General features: G+C 41.3%; 2 protein-coding genes across 3 annotated transcripts in view; one reads left to right on the forward strand and one right to left on the reverse strand.

The window, feature by feature from the left end:
- The first annotated feature begins 7025 nt into the window (after window positions 1–7025).
- Window positions 7026–18677, forward strand: paqr3a (progestin and adipoQ receptor family member IIIa). The gene is made up of 8 exons (XM_051422894.1): window positions 7026–7182; window positions 8100–8331; window positions 8824–8986; window positions 10438–10593; window positions 14378–14575; window positions 14989–15079; window positions 15536–15719; window positions 16229–18677. The coding sequence occupies exons 1-7, from the start codon at window positions 7122–7124 to the stop codon at window positions 15676–15678; spliced, it is 1044 nt and encodes a 347-aa protein (XP_051278854.1). The 5' UTR covers window positions 7026–7121; the 3' UTR covers window positions 15679–15719; window positions 16229–18677.
- A 47-nt stretch (window positions 18678–18724) lies between these two features.
- The window catches only part of bmp2k (BMP2 inducible kinase), a 47004-nt gene continuing 43251 nt past the window's right edge, over window positions 18725–22477 (reverse strand). For both annotated transcript variants that reach the window (XM_051422883.1, XM_051422881.1), the window contains exon 16: window positions 18725–21963. In XM_051422883.1, the coding sequence (XP_051278843.1) occupies window positions 20474–21963 (1490 nt within the window). In that variant the 3' untranslated portion in view covers window positions 18725–20473. The remainder of the gene's footprint in view (window positions 21964–22477) is intronic.

Below are 22477 nucleotides of genomic sequence, written 5' to 3' on the forward strand. Positions count from 1 at the left end.
GCTCAGCAACTAATTTGCACCTACAGTCCTGTAGTAATAATAAATAATAATAAAAAGGCACCGAACAAATAAAGATATTCAGAAACAGTAATAGAAGCAGAAGAATTAAGCAGCGATCAGTAAAGGGACTCAAAACAAAACTCAAAGGACCAGTGTGTAGGATTTAGTGGCATCTAGTGATGGAGTTGCAGATTGCAACCCCCTTGCTTCACTGCTTCACTTCATCATAGCCTTAGGAGAACTTTATGAAATTGAAATGAGTTCCTCAGGAAGCCTAACTCCATTACAAACCACGTTTCCGCCAGGCGGTTCAGTTCAGTTCTGTTTGTTGCACATTAGAAGGGTTATTTTCGCGTTTCCATTGACAAAAGTTGTGGACGGTACTAGTAGAACCACTCCTTTCCATCCTGTTTTTTCATTACCCCTCTGTTGAGGTTCCAAGCGAGCTGAGCCAACACTAAAAGGTGGGGTTAAAACACTGCAGACCACTGATTGGTGAATAGGAGCAACCAGTAGTCTTGTTGGCTGCACTCTGATGTAAGATTTCCCACACTCTCCTGTGTTTTATCAGCAGTCTCTCTGCCTGCAGCCTTTTCTCAACAAAGCTTGCCTCCTTGCTGTAGGCTAATATACAACCACATACCGTGTGTGTGTGTGTAGCAAGTGTGTGGTTGACTTAGTGTGAGAGAGAGAGCGAGCGGCAGAAAAGTGATGGTGAAAGGAACCGAACGAAGGAAAAGGTTAGCAGTAAGTTGTCAATCGAGCAGTAAATGCACAGTGTAGGTTACAGTGTCGGTTAATAAATGCTGTAGCTTCTCAAGACCAAGAAAAGTCGGCTGGAAAATTGAAAGGGGTTAACCCCGATGCCCCGGTAGCAACTACATAAAGAGTACTGTCTGAGCTGGAAACACAAAACAGATCTAGGGTTTAGCTACATGTAAGTAGGAGTTAGGTACGGGTTTCAAGGGTTTGACTAAAGTTCTGATGAGAGGATGTGGAGTCTTGACATTTTGGTTAAATTTAACTGTTGTTTTAAATGCATAAAATTACTATATTTCAGTATTAAACAGGTCCTAACCACTTGTTGAAGTGTAGACACTGAAGTGCTGTCATGTGTAATCAAAAAAATATTTTAATTTTCAACTAAATTTAGCTCAGTTTTAACCTAGACTAGACTTTTTGAATTGCAAATTACTGCTCACTGAGTCAGTACAAATTCGATTTTGCATGATCTTTGCTATTGTTTCCTCATGCTGAGCCTCTTTCTCAGGTTAGTTCTTTTCAGGAACATGTAAACAGAGTATTTTCACACTCCCTCCCTCTGTCGCAGTCTGACTTCACCCCCCGCTCTGTGGGAAGAGCAAAGAGCTGTCCCCGGCACTTTGTGTCAAGGCCTGAAGCACGGTCAGCCAGAGACATCCAGACGTCCTCGATGTGAAGAGAAGAGAATGGGCGAGGAAGAGAAACTCTGTGTGACACTGAGAGGGGAGAGGAGGAGGAGAAGGGGGGGAGGAAAAGGCGAGGCCGCATCAGACGACTGCCGAGCTACATCCAAGTGTCAGTATCCCAAAATAGTGGCGAGCAATGACCAGACTGAAGACACCAAATAAACAACAGCTCTCAGATCAAGTAAACATCGGCTAATACACAAGACACGACAAACTGTGAAGCCTCCCTCTGTCTTCCGGTCTCGTTAATCAGAGCTGCGGAGAAAGCAATCGGAGGGGACACCCGTCCTTGTTAGGGGAGGCTGCAGCCGTCTCTCCCCTCCTCTGACCGAGGTCCTCGCAAACACTTTGCTTTTGAAAAAACGTTGACAAGCTCCCTCTGTGTGGTGCTGTGTGGACACAGAGGACAGAGTCTCGTCTCCAGCAGATGTCTTGTGGCGCCGACTATAAATAAAGCCAATGAGACCAGCCGGCCGCTGACGAGCACAAGCCGCCGCAAGGCCGTGTTAGCTTTGCAAAGGGCCTGTCTAGTCTTGGCACGGCAGGCGGGCTAACATTTGGCGGGCCCTACTTCGAAGCCTGTGATGCCTGTGAGCTTTGTGTTCAGGGTTTGAGAGGAAAATAAAGATTCCAGCCCCTAGATTTGAGGTTTTATAAAAGTAGGGGCAAGTGGGAGAGGAAATGTTGGAAGCTGAGGTGCACAATAAAAGCTCGGTAGCGAGGCGCCTGAGGAAACAAAACCGAGGATGCAGCAGAAAACATGTCATGCATTGTTAATTTCTTCTGTGTGCAGTAGCATATAGTCAATTTAGCATGCGTTTAACATCAGTGAGAAGAAGTATAACATCTAATGTATTTACCATAACGTAATGTGCCATTATATGCTGTGCAACAGTCAGAGAGGAGCACACCAGTGTAGCCTTGTGTTTCATTGATGACCCTGACAATCCCAAAGGACATTGGTAGCCTGGGGGCCTGTCTGTCTCTATTTAAACCAGTCTAACAGCGCCTTGTTTGGAAAGGAGAGACTTTCACTTGCCAAGACAGTGTAGGCACCCTCAATTAAGATGTAATGCAGTGTCATTTTATTGCACATTTCATTGTAGGACGCATCCACAGCTAGCGCTCTGAAGGAAAATATCCCAAGTCGGCCATAAGATGGAACACTTACAGTATCTCTGTGATAATCATCACAAATGTGATATTTCGACACTGATAAAATGGCCGATACACAAATCACCTCCTCCTTTTATAAGAAACATTCAGAGTAGGAACACTTTAATTTCATGTTCCATTACACGCCGTCTAAGCGGACAATTACATCATTGCACATTTCTCTACGTTAAGTCTGACAGAAAAATGGAGGACAGAAATCAGAGACAAAGATTCATAAAATGAAAAAAGGGCCAATGACAGATTGCCACGGTGAATCAGTGAGGAGGTGGGGCGGGAGAAGGGGAGTTGTCCTTATGAAAAAGCTCCATCCACAGGCTTCAGTACATGTGAGAGGTGTGTCCCATATCATGAATGTACTAGGGTCTGATCCCCAAATCCTTTTTGGATGAACAGCTGGAGTGACGACTGTAATCCATTGTGCTGTCATAAAGGAAACACCCAGAAACCCATGAAACTCCGAAAACTAAACCGTTTATGACCTTTGTGAAAAACGAATGGGGACGTGCTGATTGTATGTGATTTTGGTGTGATTGGATGTTTGTACAGTATGTGTGTATTCCTTGTAGACAAAACTGCACTGAAAACAAAATTGATCTCAATGGTTAAACCTTAAAACCACAAATTAACTGGGGTTTTTTTTAGACCAAAGGTTACACCACTGATTGCTGAGTAAGTAAGCACTGTAAGCTGCACTTCCTTTAATAGCCACTCGATGCTGCCTCCAAGAGACGTTGCATTGAATTAAATGGAAAAACCTCCAACTTTCCTCTTTATATCAATAGGTCAACATTTTGGATAATAGCCCTCTTCCCTTTCTTGCTGAGAGTTAGAAGAGATGATCAATACTCATTTTTTTAAGATTGGAGCTGGAACCAGGAGGCTATTAGCTTACCATAAAGGAAACAGTAAGCCTGGCTCTGTCCCAAGTTAAGAAATGTACCTACCAACATTTTAATATCACAAATTACCATTCTGTCATTTGTTAATTCAGTGCAGTAACAGAAACTTAAAAAACTATTTTATGGTTTTACAGGCTGCAGTGACTTTACAGAGTCTTGTTGTCACAGTGGAAACCAGCGGATATGCTCAACAAAAGTACTGGGAAGAAATAGTTCCAGCTTGTAACCCCCTCTAAAACTAGAAATTGTCATTTTAATATTTCTGATTTTGTAAACAAACACAATACAACGTAACAATTAAGATGCTTTCAGACAACAAGCTCCCGGCTACGTCTGATGCTAGACCATAGGTTGCTGCTGGGTAAAATCTCATGATGAAGCAAAATCATGTTGCTTGTAGCTCGAACTAGAGGAAATTATTAGCAAATATAACACCTGTTTACATTGAAAACAGCAGCGGCGGCAACTGCTCATTGTCTGAAAGCACCTTTAGAGAGCTTTAGAGGTGCTGGGACTGTAGGTGAAATTTTCTAATCTTCAGATAATGCCTTGCTTTTTTGCTAAGATGGACAAATGTCATCCTTGGTGTGGCTCAGTCCTTAACACAAACACACAAAAAAAAAAAAAGAGAAGCATTTACAGACGTTTGGCGTGCTGTGTCGGTTCCTGTGATAATAAATACAAAACGAGGCCACATACAAAGAACAGATTAATAACCATCCTGTCAGTTTGTCTCAAAGTGCAGGAAATAAGCACATTACTGCAGCAAGACAACCTATAACCCAAGTCACCTTCTGAAGAACGCTCTGGAGAAACATTTCAACAACCACCTGAAGCACTTTCTCTCTGAAGAACCTTTCTACTGCTACCAGAGACCAGGGAACGTAGTCCGATAGAGAGCTGCAGGGATGGCGCACATTGTGCTGTATTTTAATATGTTGTGATTTTGTACGGCTGCTTCACTAATGAACTACACTTTATTTTTAACACTTTTTAAAGACAGTGGTATCAAGCCTTCCTGTTCTTTCCCATTACTGCAGGAAAGAAAGTGAATAGGCATATTTTCCTAATGTTGTTAATGTTACAGAGTCAATATAGTCTTTTCATGAAAATATTAAGGTCTTAATATTTAAAAGTAAATTCCAGTAGTAGTTGCCATCATTCCTATGACTAAATAGATTTATGAGGAGGGAGGTTGCACTGTTAAAAAAAAAAGACCTGGTAGAGCTGGTGCCCCATGTACCAAGAGTCCTTGAGTCCCGGCTGCAGCGGCCATAGGTTTGAATCCGACCTGTGGGCCTTTGCTGCGCGTCATCCCCATTCTGTCTTCAGCTATCCTATCTAATAAAGGAAAACAAATAAAAATGTAATCCGATAGTAAAAAACATTGTAAACATCCATTATATTTTACGGAAAAGTGTCTAGGATAAAAACTGACTGATCATACTTACCGTGTGCACACAGGGTTTCTGTGCACTGAAGGATTATTAGCAACATTTCTGGTTTTATCTCCAAAAATCTGGTTTAACTCTTAGTTTGTTTACAAAACTGATCATGAGACTTTATTGTAATAATGTGACCATATTCCCAGATCTTTCCCAGATTCATTTTGATGATTACAATGTAATCATAGCTGATAAAACTATGAAAATAAGTTGTAATAAACTGGAATTATCCTTTAAGTTAACTTTCTTTTTTGTCATGGGGGGATTTTGAGAACTTCCCAGTTAGAGGATATTGACGAGATAGCAAAATAGTTGCTTGATTGACAAGGGACTCAGCCTGTCTAAGACAATCTTGGTAGTTGCTGCTTCCTTCTTCCATTGACAAGATTTGGATTTTAGGCCTTATGGTTACAAGAAGAAACCCAAACTCAAGGTTTAAACTTTAAACAATTTAACTGTGCCCATTTCTTAATTGCCAGGGGCAAAAACAACTGAAGCCAGTGTGTACCAAGTGGAAAAATGTTTAGATGTTTTAAGATTCAGGCAAATAAAGTACAAGGAAAACACATATCGCACATTTTCCTCTATGTGTTGCCTGTTTTCAGCTCCTTTTACTACCAAAATCATTTTCACAGCCAACTGTAAGCCTACAAAATCAATTAATAACTGAGCAGCGACTGCAGCAGCGGGAGATTCTTGTTGTTTGCCCTTGTATGCACGAGTTACTATCTTAACTTGGCAGCTGACACTTTGCCAGAGTGGATGTGCTGAGAGGTGTATTAGAAGTGATAATGAAGAACACACTTCCAGTTGAGAATGAGGCAATTAAAGTAGGGTGTAAACAGCAGAGGGAGGACTGAGTGTGACTTCCCTCCTGAGGGAATCCTCCAACATCTCTCACACCTGAGAGGTCTGTGGAGAACGCTCTCGCTCTGATGAAGATTCCTGATGACAGTTAGCGACAGGAGGATGTAACACAGTGGCACAGTGCAGCGGGATGACAGCCAGGAGACTGAGAGTGGAGAACGGCCTACATTGAACATGGGCCATACCTGCATATCTCAGCATACTTATATATATATATATATATATATATATATATAAAAACATAAATTCCATTATGCCTGAAGGAATCTGGGAGTGACTTCGTAGCCTGAGGGTTTAAAATGCTGACTATTTAATTGCAATGTCCCCGGTTCAAACCTGCTGGGAACCTTTGCTGCATCTCCCCTTCATTGTCCAACAGCTCTCCAATGTATTTTGTCAAAGAAATGCAAAAATTACTAATAAACCCTTGAGTAACAGATAATCTGGAAAAAAAAGGTCATAGGTCATAAATTGGGATAATGCTGCTACTTTAATATTACAAATAAAAATGCGTGCTCCTGTTGTAGTTTTTTACAACAGAGGTGACAACAAACCACAAGTTAAAGGTGCAGGTACATTTAAATACCACTAGTACATACAAATAATATGTCAATATAAAACATGCAAATGCATTTAGGATGTCCTGATTCATACTACAGTGATTATGACTAATTATCATTTCAAGGAAAAGGAAGAGAAGAGGAATAGCCCTAATAGCACATTTAAATGATTTTGTGTTATTTGGAGTGCCGCTGTTGCTTGTCTGACAAATCTTGTACAATCTTGTACTTGATGCAGCGAGGACAGAGTGGAGAACTGTTTCAGTCCGTAAAGTTTACATTGTTGCTCTTAGCGTTTGAGAGTGTTGTGAATGTTGTCTTTTTGCCCTATAAAAAACTAATGTAAAGGTGTGTGCCCTGGAAATGTACAATCAATATCCAAATATTGTTTATTTTTATGTGCTGTATTTGTTAGTGAATAACTTTTAGTTTTTCAGTACGCCTGTATTTAGAGTTGAGTCCGAAATCCCTTTTTTAATCTTGGAAACTGTAGTTAAATAAAAACTAAATTCACTCCAAAAACTCCACTTAGTCACTTTCTGTTGGCAATAAGAAAACGTCGGGCTCGTTGCCCTGCATGGTCTCTAGGTTCTTTTTACTCAGGCAGTCCTTGGGCACAGTACAGGGGTCCATCACTGATGACGTCTCTGGTGATTTGGAAGATGTTGTAGGCGAAACTTGAACCGTTGCGTTGTTTTTAACATTAATGTTAACTAATGTTTACAAATGCGAAGTCCGTATTATAAGCCCCAAAATGGCACAAATTGCTCATATACCAAACTGAAAGGTGAGTGTCTGACATTTGTTACCTCTAAACAAAGCGGCACGTTAGCTAGCCTCTAGTAGGCTGTTCAGACATACTCAGGCTTTAATTAGCCACTGGCTGCCAAATTGCTTTGAAAATTGTGTTATTTTAAGATTGACTTGCTTAACAATAGTATTAAATACATGGTAAGACTTAACTTTAAATGGTTTATAGTTCCGTTGGTTCTTGGGGCATAGTCGGCTTATAATAGTTTACAAAGCAAGCACGTTATGTCAACAAAATCACACTTATATATAGTCAGTGATACAAAGCTCACCGCCGACCTGTAAAGGGTTGGAAGGGAAAGACTGGGAGTGGGATCGTTTGTAGAAATGCTGACTAGTCTTTATTAATGAGTGCTGCTCGGTCTGTTGTGTGCTTATTTGGATTAAATTTAAGATGCTGGTGCTTCTTTAAAAACTCTTGAGCCATTGGTACTGTTTACTAGCACATAAGGCCATATTACTAAACTGAGTTTGGCATTAGTTTTTCTCTATACAGTTATAGCGGAAGGGATAAGCTGGGTATAGTTAGCTCGGGTAGAATGAGATTACATGCAAGACAAGTCGGTGGCTGCACCTTTAAAGCAGCTAACTAATGTAAGCTAACACATATTAGCACCTCAAGTTTCTTTCACAAAGACAGTATTGAGAGAACCAGCTTTTCCCCTGGCGTTAATTGTTGCTGTATTCACTTGTTGAAACCACTAAAGATACTGTTTCAGTAAGTGGGTCACTAGTTTTCCTTAGCCACTGGACGGAAAAGGTGGTGGTATTTGAGACAAACTTTACAAGCCTCAGCCACAATTTAACCGCAGTTAATTGTCAGCCATGTTGTTATGTTTGATTTGACTTGTTATGTGAGATGCAGCCTTAATTGGATCTGACTTTTGTTCTCAGCTTCAGGTCTGACTAAAGCAGACTCCTCCAGCTCAGCCATGCCTCAGAAACTCCAAAAGAACGCCCAGACGTCACACTACATTGAGCTGGGAGGTTATCAGTATTGGCCCGTGCTGGTACCCCGAGGTATCAGACTGTACACCTACGAACAGATCCCAGTGTTTCTGAGGGAGAACCCCTACATCACAGATGGATACAGAGCCTACCTGCCCTCCAGACTGTGCATCAAAAGGTGGGAAGCAGAGAACAGAGCAGTGCTTTCACTGTATAAGACAGATTTATTCTGAATACAGGCTGAAATGCTGCACGAATATGCTAATATGATGAGCAATTATGTTGCTGGATATTGTTTGTGATTAGCAGGAAGGTATAACATTTATAGTTACTTTATTGTCTTTCTTCACCACTCATTTTTTGATTAGCTGTTCCATATTTCATGCTATGAACTTAAATTTAAATCAGCATTTTCTCTTCTCAGACCACACTAAACACTGTTATAATAAGAGGTGGAAGACTTACTGTATTTAAAACAAACATTTTATTTTTTCCATGGACACAGTGGCTGGTACATTCCTCTATTGTTTTAGTTGCCTTTCACCACTGACACAGTCAAGGATTTAGATTCATTTTGATTCTGTGAAACAACCGAAGATGACTGTAGTAAAGGTTGATTTTGTTTTTTTATCTGAGTGATCGTTTTAAAGTTTGTAAATCCTCTTTGCAGCCTCTTCATTCTATCCAATGAGACGGTGAATATCTGGAGCCATCTGTTGGGCTTCTTGCTCTTCTTCTGTGTTGGGGTGTACAACATGGCCTCGGTGCTGCCGGCCGTCGGCGCCTCCAGAGAAGACTATGTCATCTACTCCATTGGACTCTTCTGCTTCCAGGTACAGGACCAACTTTTCCCGTATACTTCAGTATATACACTTCAGTAGAAATGTGTGGTTATGATTTCACCTTACATTTTGACTTGTTGGTCGGTTTTCAAACCCATTAGTAGGTTACTATTGTAATTATTGGCTGATATTACAGTAAAGCTGTGCTAAGATGACAGCTGGCATCCACAGTGTTTTTTTTTGTTCATATAGTGTTATTAAACCCATTCGTATGGTGGACTATTTTACAATGCAAAAATCAGGAAAGTAATAGTGCCTCTCCTCAGTCAGCTATTCTCAAATGTTGATCATCTCGTTGTGTCAGATCTGTGTACCTAACGCTGTCAGTTCAATATAGAAACAAGAGGGAGTGACTGAACAAGTGGTGTCATGTCTATAACTGAGATTTTCCCAGTATTGTAATGGATTCTTCAATAAATCATCTTTGATGTCAACACCACATTGAATACCTCTCACTTCTGAAAATAGACTGGAGAGTGAAACAGAGAAAGTTTTGTTTTGTCACAAGTTTCAGATTTTAAGTATAAATCTTTAATGGTCACTTTTTGAAATGAAATTCTAACAATTTGTTGTTCAATGAATAAAACACTATTAAGGTATGATTACACAAGATATTTTAGGTCTGTTTCCTTTATCTTTACATTCAGCCAAGTTTACCAGAGCAGGGCTTATTTTACGTTATGTAATGCAGTGTTTCCTCTAGGATTTTTTTTTAGCAGTGGGGGCAGGCCCCCAGGTGACGTTTTGGTGGAGCTGTTAGTTTCATAGTCGACTTGGAAGAAAGCGAACGTTTTGACAATAAGCTACATCAACACAACAGTATGTGGAGTTAAACTGGACAGCCCCAATAACCTCTGAATAGTTCTACTTGTTGTTAAATTGCAATGTGAGCGGCAGCCAACGGGGGTGCATTATGTCGGCAGGATCATTTAAAAGGCAACCGGGACTACATTGTGCGTCTGCCCCATTTCTGATACCGTGGTGGCAGAAATTTAACAATGGCGGGCTGCCGCTCCAAAATCAACATAGAGGAAACACTGTAATGCATTCCAGGCTCAACTACAACTCAACAAGGGTTCCTCCTTGTGTTGAGCAATGTGATTTGAAATTAGCCAGATATCTTGGAAACTGAATATATGGCAGTTGCATGGTGTTACCTTAATATGAGTGGTTGGACATCAGACCTTATCCAAAATATTGGCAGTTATTCTCAACAGATAATAAAAATAATTATTCCAGCAGTAGGCTGGACTAGGCTTTGACAGCCTGAGTCTTCAAGTCCAAAAAAAAAAGTCTATTAAAATAAGCTGAATTTAGAGATTAAAATGGTTAGGACACCTCTTGTTCAATCACAAATATTTTTCTACTTGTTATCTTGCCGTGCGTATCACATTCTTTGCCTGATTCCCCTCACCGTCTCCTCTGGATCTTTCCATCCTCAGCTGTGTATGCTGTGTTCGGTGGGGTATCACCTGTTTTGTTGCCACCGCTCAGAGAAGACTAGCCGCCGCTGGATGGCGCTGGACTACGCAGGGATTTCCATCGGCATCCTGGGCTGCTACGTCCCCGGAGTCTTCTACACCTTCTACTGCAATAATGTAAGTTAATCTTCCGCTTCCAGTTCAGTCTCCAATATCTGCATGCCAATGCAGGGATTTTGTTTTCTTTGTGCTGACAGTGTAGGTGGTAAAACAAAGGCTTCTTCAGCCCTAAACATATCAGATCAGATCAGATCAGTTAGACTTTATTGATCCCAAAAATAGATGCGTAGTGTAGATAGCTAACTAAAGACAAATAATCAGAATTAAAATGAGGAGAGAAGTAAGTTAAATAATTAAATAAAGAAATTGCAGATGAAGTATTGACGTAACTGATTTCTAGTTACCTGCAAAAGTTCAGTTTGATATAATATAAATATTATCAGCATTTGCTCAAATATTTGTGCTATTGACAGAACAATGTGTAGTTTAACTTATCATCTGACTGTCCTGAGCTTGACTTTCCAAGAGTTGATGTGTGACTGTGTTTCCTTCTGCCAAAATAATTAAATTTACTCGGTTACGGATTCCCCAGAAAAAGCGTTAGGCTTTAAAGTAAGAAGCAAGGTCAAAGTTAAACACCGCGGACAGATTAGTCACTTGCTTTGTCATCTGAACCCTTATCTCTTCATGCGGCATACTACAGTCTCCCTCTGGAACTGCATCCAACAGTGTCAGTTTAAATCCTTAAAAAATGCTAAATGTGAAGTGCCGCCCTCCAGTCCTCTGTGACTCAGTTGCACTCAGTTTAGTTGTAAATGGTTTATTCTTCTTGTGGAGTGTCAGTCACAAATTACAAACCGCTCCACTGTGTCATATCTCGTTTCCATGTAATTCCCCTGTACTCGCTACTGTTTCCCCTTCATCTGCTTCTCTTTATGTTCATATTTTATTCTGAATTTTTTCAATACTGCTTACCAATATCAAAGCATTACTGTTTTTGATACCATACCTACATATATATGAAAGTGTTTGTCTACAAAACCGTTTTTTGATACAATAAAATAAGCTCAACTAAATAGCTTGATCAGCCTAAATTCAGCCTGACTTTGTGTTCCTGTTAGCCGACTACTTTTTTGATAGGGTTTTGTTCCGCTTTAAGCAGTCAGTAATGGCTGATGGATGTGGTTTGCGCACTGAAGTCAACAACCTTTGTTGCTATGTTAGATGGATGTAGTAGATTAGCTAGCAAACTGTGCAGGAGGATAACACTGACTTTCTTAATGCCTCCCACAAAGCTCTGACTGATCAGTTCTTTCACAAACTGGGGAACTGCCACCAGTGGGCACATCATACTGGTCCTGTTTATACCTGGCATTAACAAGCTTCTTGGGTGATCCAGTAAGTAGGCAGCTCTAGGTAAAGGTGTGAATGCACCCAGGATGCATGGAGATCTAATCGCTCAGACCACAATTGGAGGTGGTATGGGCCGCATATGGCCACATTATTCTAGCAGTGTGTAGGTGATTGTGTCCTGGGCCACACTGAAGGACCGCCTACACAACTGACATGCTCTGTGAAAGCAGAAGTACATACTCATTTGTGCGCCAACAGCCTCATATTAAAGTGTGAAACAAGAAGAAGAAGCCACAACATGCAAAAGGGATTCTCATGGATGGAGTACACACAAAACATGCTGTCTGATTTCCATTTGGCTTGGAGAAATCCAACCAGAAACCAGAAATGATGTCGGTGTTTATTTTCATATAGAGCGGCGAATTGAGATCCTGAAGTGGTCCCTCAAGACACATTCTAAGTATGAGCTGACTTAGAGCTGTCCACTTGTGATCGGATCACCCAAAACCCAGGTTAGGTGTAAACAGGACTGCTGAGTAAGAGGGCTTTGTGTCAGACGGCTATTTCCAGGGACAAGAATAAGCTTTAAATGAAAAACTGATTTAGAGAAGGAACTATCTGATGGACAGTTAGTGAAACTTGAAGCTACAGCACAGACACGTTTTGACTGGAACCTAAAAAGTACTGAGTTCTGATACTCATTCATGTTTGCTGCTGAGATTGTTGCTCATCGGTGAATCAAGCTCATCAGTGCTGCTTCAGGCACATTATAGATAATGTAAATATGCTTATGTGAGCTTCTCTGCGCGTGTCAGCTCTTTATGTCTTACCACGGTCCTCCCTGGAGACTTTTAGCTCAAATCCTCGGCCTGAGAAGCAGTAATTGAATAAAGCTGAAGTGGAGCCCACAATCTGGCTCTGCCGATTGACTCATTGTTCCTGGTGAATAAGCAACACGACACCTTTGCTGCGCTCGCCGCTTGGAAAACAGCCTCTGATGACACAAGCCTGTTCGGTTCCTTATTCCAGCCGCCCACCACCATGTTATTTTTTTTTTTTTGCTTTCATGGTTGCTTCTCTTTTCATTTTTTATTTATTTTTTTACTCCTGAAGTTTTTGGCTGTGCTCCTTACTGTTCGCTTTCCCCCGCATATTGGAAGCGCTGGGTTATTTTGCCCCCAGAACGCAGCTGAAATCTGCTCCAGACCAAACCAGATGGCTGCGTTCACGGAGCGGTCCGTCACTCCTGTTCCCCACCATATGACGTTCGCAAGTCTGGGAGCTGTCTCAGCGAAGGGGGCCCCCCATCCTTGCCAAGACTAGGGCTCCGCTTCTGGGTGGCTCCACTCCTGTGGCAAGCCAAGTCCCTAAAGAAAAACTGATTTTTATATTTAGTCATTCAAACTCTTGTCTCGTCAGAGTGTTTTAGAAATGCAGATTTGGAGAAGAGAACATGGTGTCTGTTAGGAGAAGAGCTTTAAAAAAATTGGCTGGAGCCAAGCGGGGCCTTGTTCCTGGTGCAAATTTATTCACTGTGAAATTCAGCAGGACTCGTTACATGAGGACGTGTGACTGGACGGAGGCCTACATCCACACAAATGGACAGAAGGGACTGAGACGAGGCTGTCCAGACTGTGCACAGTTACTTATAGAAGTTTAAGTAACAGTGAGGACTGTACATTTGTTTTATAATGATGAATATGTTTAAGAAACAGTTGGAGACCGGTTATAGCTCTTCACTGTTTTATCTAGGAAGTTTGTTATATCATAATGTGCAAATACAGTAGATTCATATATGAAATGATAGAGGTCAGACAACCTGAGGTGTTAATTAAACATTTTCAAAAAAAGTGGGAAAAGTGAAAATGACAAACAAATCCTCAAGTTACTACTTGGATCTCAGAGGACCTCAACAAACAATCATTTTTATTCTTGATTAGTTTGTATTATTTCTTTGATTAATTAAAGATCAGAAGATAGTGAAAAATGCTCATCGCAAGTTCCCAGAGCCCAAAGCTTTTATTAATTTGTTTGTCTGAACAACAGTCTAAAACCCCGAAATACAATAATATAAAACAGAAAAGCAGCATTTCAGAAAATGGACCGAGCCAACAATTGTTATTTTTGCTGGATTAGTGATTACTTTCATTTGGTTGATAAACTGAGTATTTGTTTGAGCACTAAAAAAGAAGCTGAAATCAATACAACAATACACATGGTGTTCAAAAGGTCCTTAAAAAGTCCAAAAACCTAATGAAAGTGACTTAAATACAGGTAATAGAATTTACTTCCTTTTACTGTCTGTTTCTACTCTTGAACCCTTGAATTCATCTTCTTGTAAGAGTGAAAGGTTTCAGTTTGACTCTGACACAATGTGAATGTGTGTCTGTCTGTTTGTGTATATATTATAGTCTCCTCTGGCAGATACCTGCATCATGTAAAGGAAACAGACAGAGAGAAGTGTCCCTGTATTCACCGTAAACAGGCAGTGTGTGTTTGTAAATGTGTGGATGGTGTGATTTAACCTTTGACCCTCCTGTCTCTGCAGTACTGGCGGCAGGTTTACCTGGTGACGGTCCTGGCCATGATCCTGGCCGTCTTCTTCGCTCAGATCCACCCTCATTACCTCAGTAAGCAGTGGAAGCAGCTGCGCTCGCTCATCTTCTGCTCGGTGGCCGGATACGGCCTCATCCCCACTGTCCACTGGATCTGCATCACCGGAGGCTTCTCCTCGGAGCTCGTTCAGGTGAGCATGCTCACTGTTGTCCCAATAATGTTAATTATCACTACTTTGAATCTGTATGTCTGAGTGGAAATTTGATTTTGAGCTGTGTGAACCTAATTATTTAACCAAAGTTAATCTGCAAGCTGAAATCATTTGTCAGAGGAAAGAATCTAGGATGCATTGATGTGTAGTATCTCTATTGACTGATGTCAGTGTTAAAAGTAAACTGCTAGCTGCAATAATATTTATGCCCTCGTTTTCTTCCCAAACTTAGTTAGGAAAAGATAAGCAATAATTCGACTGAGACAACATAGTGCTGAACCACCCTTCTCTACTTATTTTATTTCTACTAATAACTCACTGAGCACAGATAGGAGTCACTGATTCAAGTTGATGTTTGTTGCACACAATAAATAAATATTTATTTCCTGTAGGCTTTTGTTCCTCGAGTCCTGGGGATGTATTTCATCGCTGCATTAGCTCTCATTTTCTACGTTTCAAAAGTCCCTGAACGCTACTTCCCAGGTGAGACTACTTCTTGATTTCCTCTGTTCTTTAGAACTCACAGTAATACTGACCAGTGAAATGTTCAAAAGGCTCATGGTTGTCCTTACTTACTTTTTGGAGGGAAATGGATCTCAAACAGCTTCATAAATGTTTAATATTTTGTTTCACATTTTAAGCATCTTTAGAGCTAAAAAGTGTGTGTGTGTGTGTGTGTGTGTGTGTGTGTGTGTGTGTGTGTGGGGGGTGCGTGTGTGCGTCTCATCTGGTGTTTTCAAGGTCTTTAAAATTTCTAGGTTGCACAAAATATCTGTACATCATCATTATAGACAATAATGATCAAATCATACTTCAAGGACCAGTGTTTAGGTTTTAGTGCCATCTAGTGGTGTAGATTAGAGCTCCCTCGCTTCACCCTCCCGTTCCCAGTAACTCTGGATTAATTTTCGCTCTTTTCCGCCTCTGATGCTTCTGCAGGTCAGCTGAACTACCTGGGCTCCAGTCACCAGGTGTGGCACCTACTGCTGGTGCTGATGTTTTACTGGTGGCACCAGTCGGCGTGCTTCATCATGGCGTACAGACACAGCCAGCCCTGCCCCGATGTCCCCCAACACGCCTAGGATGCTGCTCTGCATGCTGGGATCCCTGACTGTATTGAAGTGTAAGCAGCTCTATTACTTTAAAGCTATGAGAATATATTTCATATTTCTCCTGTTTCTCAACTATTCTGGGACAAACTTTGTCTAAATATTATAGTTTCTCCTGGTGGAGGGCAGCAGTTCAACGCTGTACCTTAGTGAAATCAGGTTTTATTTGCTGATCAGTTGTATTGCACTGGTTTACACTTGGACTGGGTTGTGACTCAAAGGTCGTGTACATAACCACAGAGGAGATTAACAGTTGTTAGTAAGATTTTAGAGAGAAAATAGGACGATTAGTGGAAGTATGGGGGAGTCTCCTGTCTCATATGCATGTGTATGATAGTGACTGAGAGGCTTCAAACCATCAGTTTGGGTAAAGTCACATAGAAACTGACATCAAAGGGATAAAACATGTAAGAACACACTCCGTAGGTACCAACAAAGTATTATCAGCCCTGGTTCTCATGATGATCATGTGATAAATGTATTTGTTGATTGACTCAGTTTAAACCGGTTTTTTCCTCTTTAGGTTGGTGGATGGCTGCAGCATATTCCAGCATGTACAGGTGGAAGGCAGGGAGACACCATGGACAAGCCTTCAGTCCATCTCAGTGTCACCACAGACGGACATATTCTTACCTGCAAGTGTCTTCAGTACACCCGTGTCTCTGGAAGCGGGAATCAGACCTGTGACCTCCATGGTGTGAGATGACACACGGCGAGTCTATATTGTTAGAGCAGGACCTCTTGAGTGATTGTTGGTAAACTGTCACAGTGGCTCAAACTCATCTTTACCACAGTCACCAACAAAACACACAAACTCTGCAGTTATAAGTAGAAAATCTCCTGAAATTGAAGCAACTGCGCTGCGTTCAAATTTCCATACCCTCCTCTTCATCACAGATGTAGCCACAAAGAAGACTCAGTCAAGGCTGGCAGGTTTAATCAAGTAGCATTTTTACGTTTCTTTAAGTGCCTGTAAATGAAACATCATGTAGCACTTGTTAAATTAATTTCATTTGTGTGAACTTGTGCATTTCTCCTAGAATGCAAAAGATTTCAACTGATTCATTTATTATTAAGGTTTATAAGGCAGTGCCCCCTCCCCCTCCCCCCAAAAAGTATATTTTAAATATATTTCCAGTTTATGATGATGCTTTTACAGACAGCTTGCTCTTTGAAAAAATTAGGTTAACTGCCTTTAGACTTCCTTCAGTAAGTAATTAAGTAAAATGACCTTAAAAGGGAAAATGAAATGTTTTAGGTGTCGGTGTCCCCAATGTGCACAGTTATATGCTGTAGTATGTGTGCACGTGAGTTAACAAATCTGTTCAGTGTTGAGAGCTGCCGAGAACGATCATTTCTTCTTTTGTTTAAAAACTACTAAAAGTTGTTTGTGGTGAAACTGTGAGGTACTTGAAAACAAGCAAAAACGAACCAGTATCTTTTCAACACAATTCATGTTTAGATAGAAAAACCAAAGAGTCAGAGCCGGGGCTCTGGAGCAAAGCTCAGTGTTATCTCCATCAGTTTCTATTGCAGTTTTCATTTTGTCCTTTAGTGTGAGCAGTATTGGTGTTTCTGTTTCTTACTGCTGAGTGAGACAAACAGATTGTGTTAGTGTAGGAAGGCGAAATGTACTTAGGACTCATGAACTGCACGTTAGTACCTGATGATCCAGGAATGTCGTCTTGTGTTGGGCAGCACGGCCGCTGTGTTCAAACTGACACTTAGATCAGAGCAATGTAGTTTATTAAGAACTGTGCAGAATGACCTAACAGATAAAATTGTCCCGCACAGCTTTATTGTATTAAATTCCAGCACTAACCAGTGGAAGTTGAGGCTTGTTAAAACGATGAGTCGTGATTTTCTGGGTGTTACGTAGCAGCTTGGCCTCCAGGGGCTGCTAGCGAGACTTTTAGGCCTTTAAACTGTGTCCCAATTCTTAACTTTAAACTTTTTTTTAATTTGCATACATTTACTGTATCCTGTTTTTTACTTAATTTTTTTTTTACAGCAGTAAGAAACATTTCCATTTCAACAGTGCCCATCATCGCTGTGCTCAAAAATCAATCGATCTTTTTCTACATATGTGCAATTTTAAGTGTACATTACTGTAAATACTGTCAATTTAAAATAAGTTTAAAGTCAGGACACCTTGTTTTTAAGAATCAAAACACTGATTTAACATTTTGCAAATCTGCATGCATTGCAATTCATGTTGCAGCTGCAACATTTCTGTGTACTGTGTGGCCCTGTTATTATCTACTATACATTTACACTTCACTACTTTGGTTTTTTTTCTTCAAATTAAACTAGTTCCAACTACATTAGACTTGTTTTTGGAAACTGCTGTTTCTGCCTGAACTACCAAGAGATTCTTCCACTGTTGGTAAACTGAAACGGTTTTTATTTATTTATTTTAGACATAATAACTCAGTACTTTTTCTCCTGCTCTGTTAGGGTGATGTGCAATGTTAAAGGTCGACTGTTGTAGTTTAACTTGTCTTCATTCCAAAATGCAACACATCCATGTTGGACAGAAATCTTAAGTGAATCTCAAATATAGATGTTTGTAAGCAAGAGTCTTAATGTCTCATAATGTCTCATCAGCATTTCTGTGTGTCATCATTGAATGACAATAGGTGTCCAGTAAAATGGTAGCAGTCTCATTTTGGAATGAAAGTAATTTGTTTTCTCTGTGATATTTAATGTTTTTAAGTTTTAGACCGGAAGTGTTCTCTGGTGTTAAGATTCTTTTTGTTCTGTATTTAAATTATTCATTATGAACCTGCTCTGTACGGTCTGTGATAGATTCTCTACAACATTTTGTCTTTGATAAGCTCTAAGAGACATCAGCTGTGTCTAAGACTCATTTTGTAGCAGTGGAAATTTTGTATCTTGACTTTTCATACCTGAGCAATCAAACTGCTGAACTTGACTTTGAATAAAACTAACCATGTTTAAAAAGTGTAAAACTGCTTTGTTTTAAATTCCACTCAACAGCATCCACCTCAAGCCAAACTGAGATGACTCTTTTTTTTTTTATTGCATCAAACAGCAGTATAGCATGATAAATACAATATAAGATTTACCCTTGTGGTGGTGGTAGGGGTGGAAAATAGTTGGATCAAATGGTTCCACTGGTGAAAACACAGCAACCTGCAGGTTCAAACAAATGTGCCAATGGGTGTGTAGGTATATGCAGTGCTTAAGGCCGCCAATGTAGAGCACAACGGAAAAGTTCATGGAAGAATTCGGCACTGAAAACTGCACTCCTGAAGACAAATGACCTGAATTTGTATGACAGACTCTTCAATGTTTCTTCCCTTTATGAATACGCCAATTCACATTCTGCAGTGGAAAGATCTGTGTCAAAGAATACCTGATGGTATCCCATATTGTTGTTGTCAGCAAATCACATGAAAAGACCAAAACCAATAACAAACCAATTCTGTGACTAGTATTTTGTGTGTGAATCCAAAAGAACCATTCGTGTCTCACGTCTATCTTTTCACTATGAAGCTGCTTAGCTTAGCATAAAGACTGAAAGTAGGGGGAAACTGCTAGCCTGTCTCTGACAAGGGTAACAAAATCCATTACAGTAGACTATTTCTTGGGCGGGTAAAATAACTTCTTTTTCTTTTTCTGAAATAAGCATAGTTCAGTAAACATGATTCATCAAAACTATTTCTAAGTTATTGAAATTTGTTTATAAGTATTGAGATGGACTAACACACTGTTGTGTTTGGTCATTTTATGGAATTTGTTGACAATAACAAAATATATGGACCACCACCAGCCTCATCCTTTAACAATGGTGCAATGAAATATTTTCAAGCACAAATTATTCTGAAAACATTATGACATCTAATGTTAGGAGCATGTACATTGCTGAGAAAATAGTGGTACAGCCTGCCAGTTTCTGTAAGGGTCGAAGTTCTTAAAACGTAAACCTAGTAAACCTTGTGTTGTGTCTTGTGTTTTATTTGTTTCTAACAGAATGTGTTGAGTTGTAACTCAATAAAAAAGAAAGTTAACAGTACTTACATAGAAGCTTACAGCTAGAAAAAAAGAAAACAGTTAAGAGCCTAAGTTTAAACCTGACCAAATTAACAGATCCAACTTTTTATGGAAGTACAATAAAATGAGATCCCTTCTAGTATTCGAAGTGTAATGCAACACAAAAAACAGCCACATCTGGCTGCGTAAAGACTACTGTGAAATTATGCATAGAGGGAGGTCTAGTAAGGACAAAACGAAGTGGTTAAGGTCGACTCCCAATCGATTCCACCGACATGAAAGGCGACGCAGGCCGGTTGTGCTGTGGTTTTTCCGAGGTACTGTGCAGCAAGGCAGAGCCCAGCTCAAGTAAGGCTTTGTGGTGCTAAAAAAAAAACACATTGGTAGATCAGAAGGCAGGCCATAGAGCTTTTTGCAGAGAGTCAAGCAGTCAAACATTAAGCTTAAAATCACAGTACAACTTCGAGTGGGTTTTCCATTTCTCCCGGTTCAAACGTCTTTACAAGCGTTAAGGATGCAGCATTAAAGGCTTCTCAGCAAACAGGTACAGCTGAAAGATATGTGGAAACATCACAAACTCCACAGGATTCGGGATTTTTGTTATCGAAACTGAGAGATGTATTAAAATGTTCTTTAAAAAAAGAAGTGTTAGGGCATTGTTAGCTTCTTGGTTTATGATTGGTTGTTCCCAAGCAACAAAAACGAAAAAAGCTTAGGGGTTATTTAACAGCAACTGGCAGAGTAGGAGAAGTCACTGCTTCGAGGGAAAAGGTGCAGCTCCGAACGGGTCTAGCTCCAAACGGTTCCGAGGTCCAAAAGGGTCGAGCTCCACCAGCTGCGAGGGCGGTGGCGGCTGCTGCTGCTGCTGCTGCTGCTGCTGCTGCTGCGGTCCACCGTGGACCATTTCTGTGAAGGGCACCGCCCCAAAATCATCCATGATTTTGCTTTCTCCGAGAGCACCGTGAAGAGAACCAGTCCAGGACTTGCCATTGGCTGTGCCCATGTCACTCTTGCTATCAGTGAGTCCTTGATACTGGCCGTGTCGGCTGCCGTCCTGAGGATGGAAAGGTTTGGCTCCAAATGGGTCTAAAAGGGCCTCATCTACCGGCAGAGAAGCTCCTTTTTCTTTCCCTTCAGCCATGGTTATATCAACACTGATGTTCTCTTTAGAGTCAGAGGTGCTAAGGAACTCATTGCTGCTCTGTGAGTCTCTCCGGCCAACCTTCTTGTGTCTGCGAACTCGCTCTGGTGTGCGGTAAGTTGGCTTGTTGGTCTTGCGGCCTCCAGTTGGCGTACCGTGGTGGCGTTTGCCGTTGCTGCCGCCTGCTGTGGACTCCTGCTTGGTTTTTCTCTGGCGTGATGACAGCTTCTGGAGGCTGCGCTGCTTCAGCCGCTGTTGCTGAGGGCTGGCTGACTCCTCAAAGGACGTGTGGAAGATATCTTCTGCACTTCTAGAGGTGGTGGGAGGCGGATCGGTGGGGCCCGGCTGGAAGGGAGAGAAGCCGAAGATATCAATGCCCTCGGGGGAAATGGGCGGTGTTTGCCCCATGGGAACATCACTGCCACTCTTGCCTGACTTGGAGAGGTTCCGATTGAATGGCGCTTTGGTAAAAACATCAAACTCGTCCCCAGCTTTCTGCTCAAGGCTAACTTGCCTGAATGGCGCTTTGGCAAAGATGTCTGAGCTTTCTGGAGGCCCGACAGGTGAGGCTCCTTTGAGGAAAGGAACAGCACCGAAAACATCCACAGGATCCACACCTGGGGCAGCTCTCGCTCCACTGGGCGACTCAGGAGGGGTGATCAGAGTCATGCCAGAATCCTCCCGAGGACTCTTTCTGGTGGCGGCCAAAGCTGCTTTACCTGCCGGAGCCTTCTTTGAGCGGCTCTTGACCCTGCTGGGATCGTAGTCCGAGTCAGAGCTGTGCTTGTCTTCATCCTCCTCTCCCTCTTCTTCAGAGTCCATCAGCAGAGGCCTCTGTCCTAAATTCTCTGGCTCAGTGTCTTCACCGTGCTCGCTGTTCAGGCCCTCTTCCTCCTCCGGCTCTTCTTCCTCGCTGCTTTTTGGTGAAGGAGGGTCAGACTCGAAGTCGCTGTCGGATTCTTCGCCTGGTCTGCAGTTACTCTTTTTGCCTGGTTTGTGCTCCTTGACCGTCGCCGGCTGCAGATCTTGTGCAGTGGTTGAGACGGGGGTAGGAATGCTGACTTCGTCGTTGGTCTGCTCAGTCTTTATCACATCGGTGCCTGCAGAAACGACAGAAATGCGAGCGTTAAAGATGCTCCCAGTCTTCTTCTCTTTTTAATATTCTCAAACAAATGTGCATTTTAGTAGACATTTGTTTGAAGCTAAGTTTTAACCTCACACTCTTGCAGATTTTGGATGTTTTAAATAACAAGATGAGTGACAGAGGGAGGCTCTTGATGCCAGAAGTACAAGTTTTCATTTCCTAAAAACGTCTTGTGGCCTCTTTGACCTCTGTAATATGTGGATTACTTGGCTTATATTAGGATTTGGATTTGTGGACTTCCAAACAGTTTGTCCAATATTGAAGCAGAAAGAGCAGTGAAGGAGAATTCACACAACTCAATATGGTCTTAAAGCTTCTCTGACCTCTCTACTCTGACCCTGCAATAAGAGGAGCAGGCTTAGAGGATGAAGACATGTGCCCAGCCCAGCCCAGCTTTTAAAGATTCACAAAGTTAAGTTGCTTTTAAATTTAAATCTCTTGGTGAAAAGATTTAAGCTGTCAGTCACCTC

This window comes from Dicentrarchus labrax, unplaced genomic scaffold (assembly GCF_905237075.1).
Source record: "Dicentrarchus labrax unplaced genomic scaffold, dlabrax2021, whole genome shotgun sequence".
Taxonomy (NCBI): Eukaryota; Metazoa; Chordata; class Actinopteri; family Moronidae; genus Dicentrarchus; species Dicentrarchus labrax.

Excerpts from the sequence above, each read along its gene's own strand:
- paqr3a (XM_051422894.1), top strand. The coding sequence starts at position 7,122 with ATGCGAAGTCCGTATTATAAGCCCCAAAATGGCACAAATTGCTCATAT. Across the intron at positions 10,594-14,377 it reads ACACCTTCTACTGCAATAAT|TACTGGCGGCAGGTTTACCT; the intron begins GTAAGTTAATCT and ends CTGTCTCTGCAG. Across the intron at positions 15,080-15,535 it reads CCCTGAACGCTACTTCCCAG|GTCAGCTGAACTACCTGGGC; the intron begins GTGAGACTACTT and ends ATGCTTCTGCAG.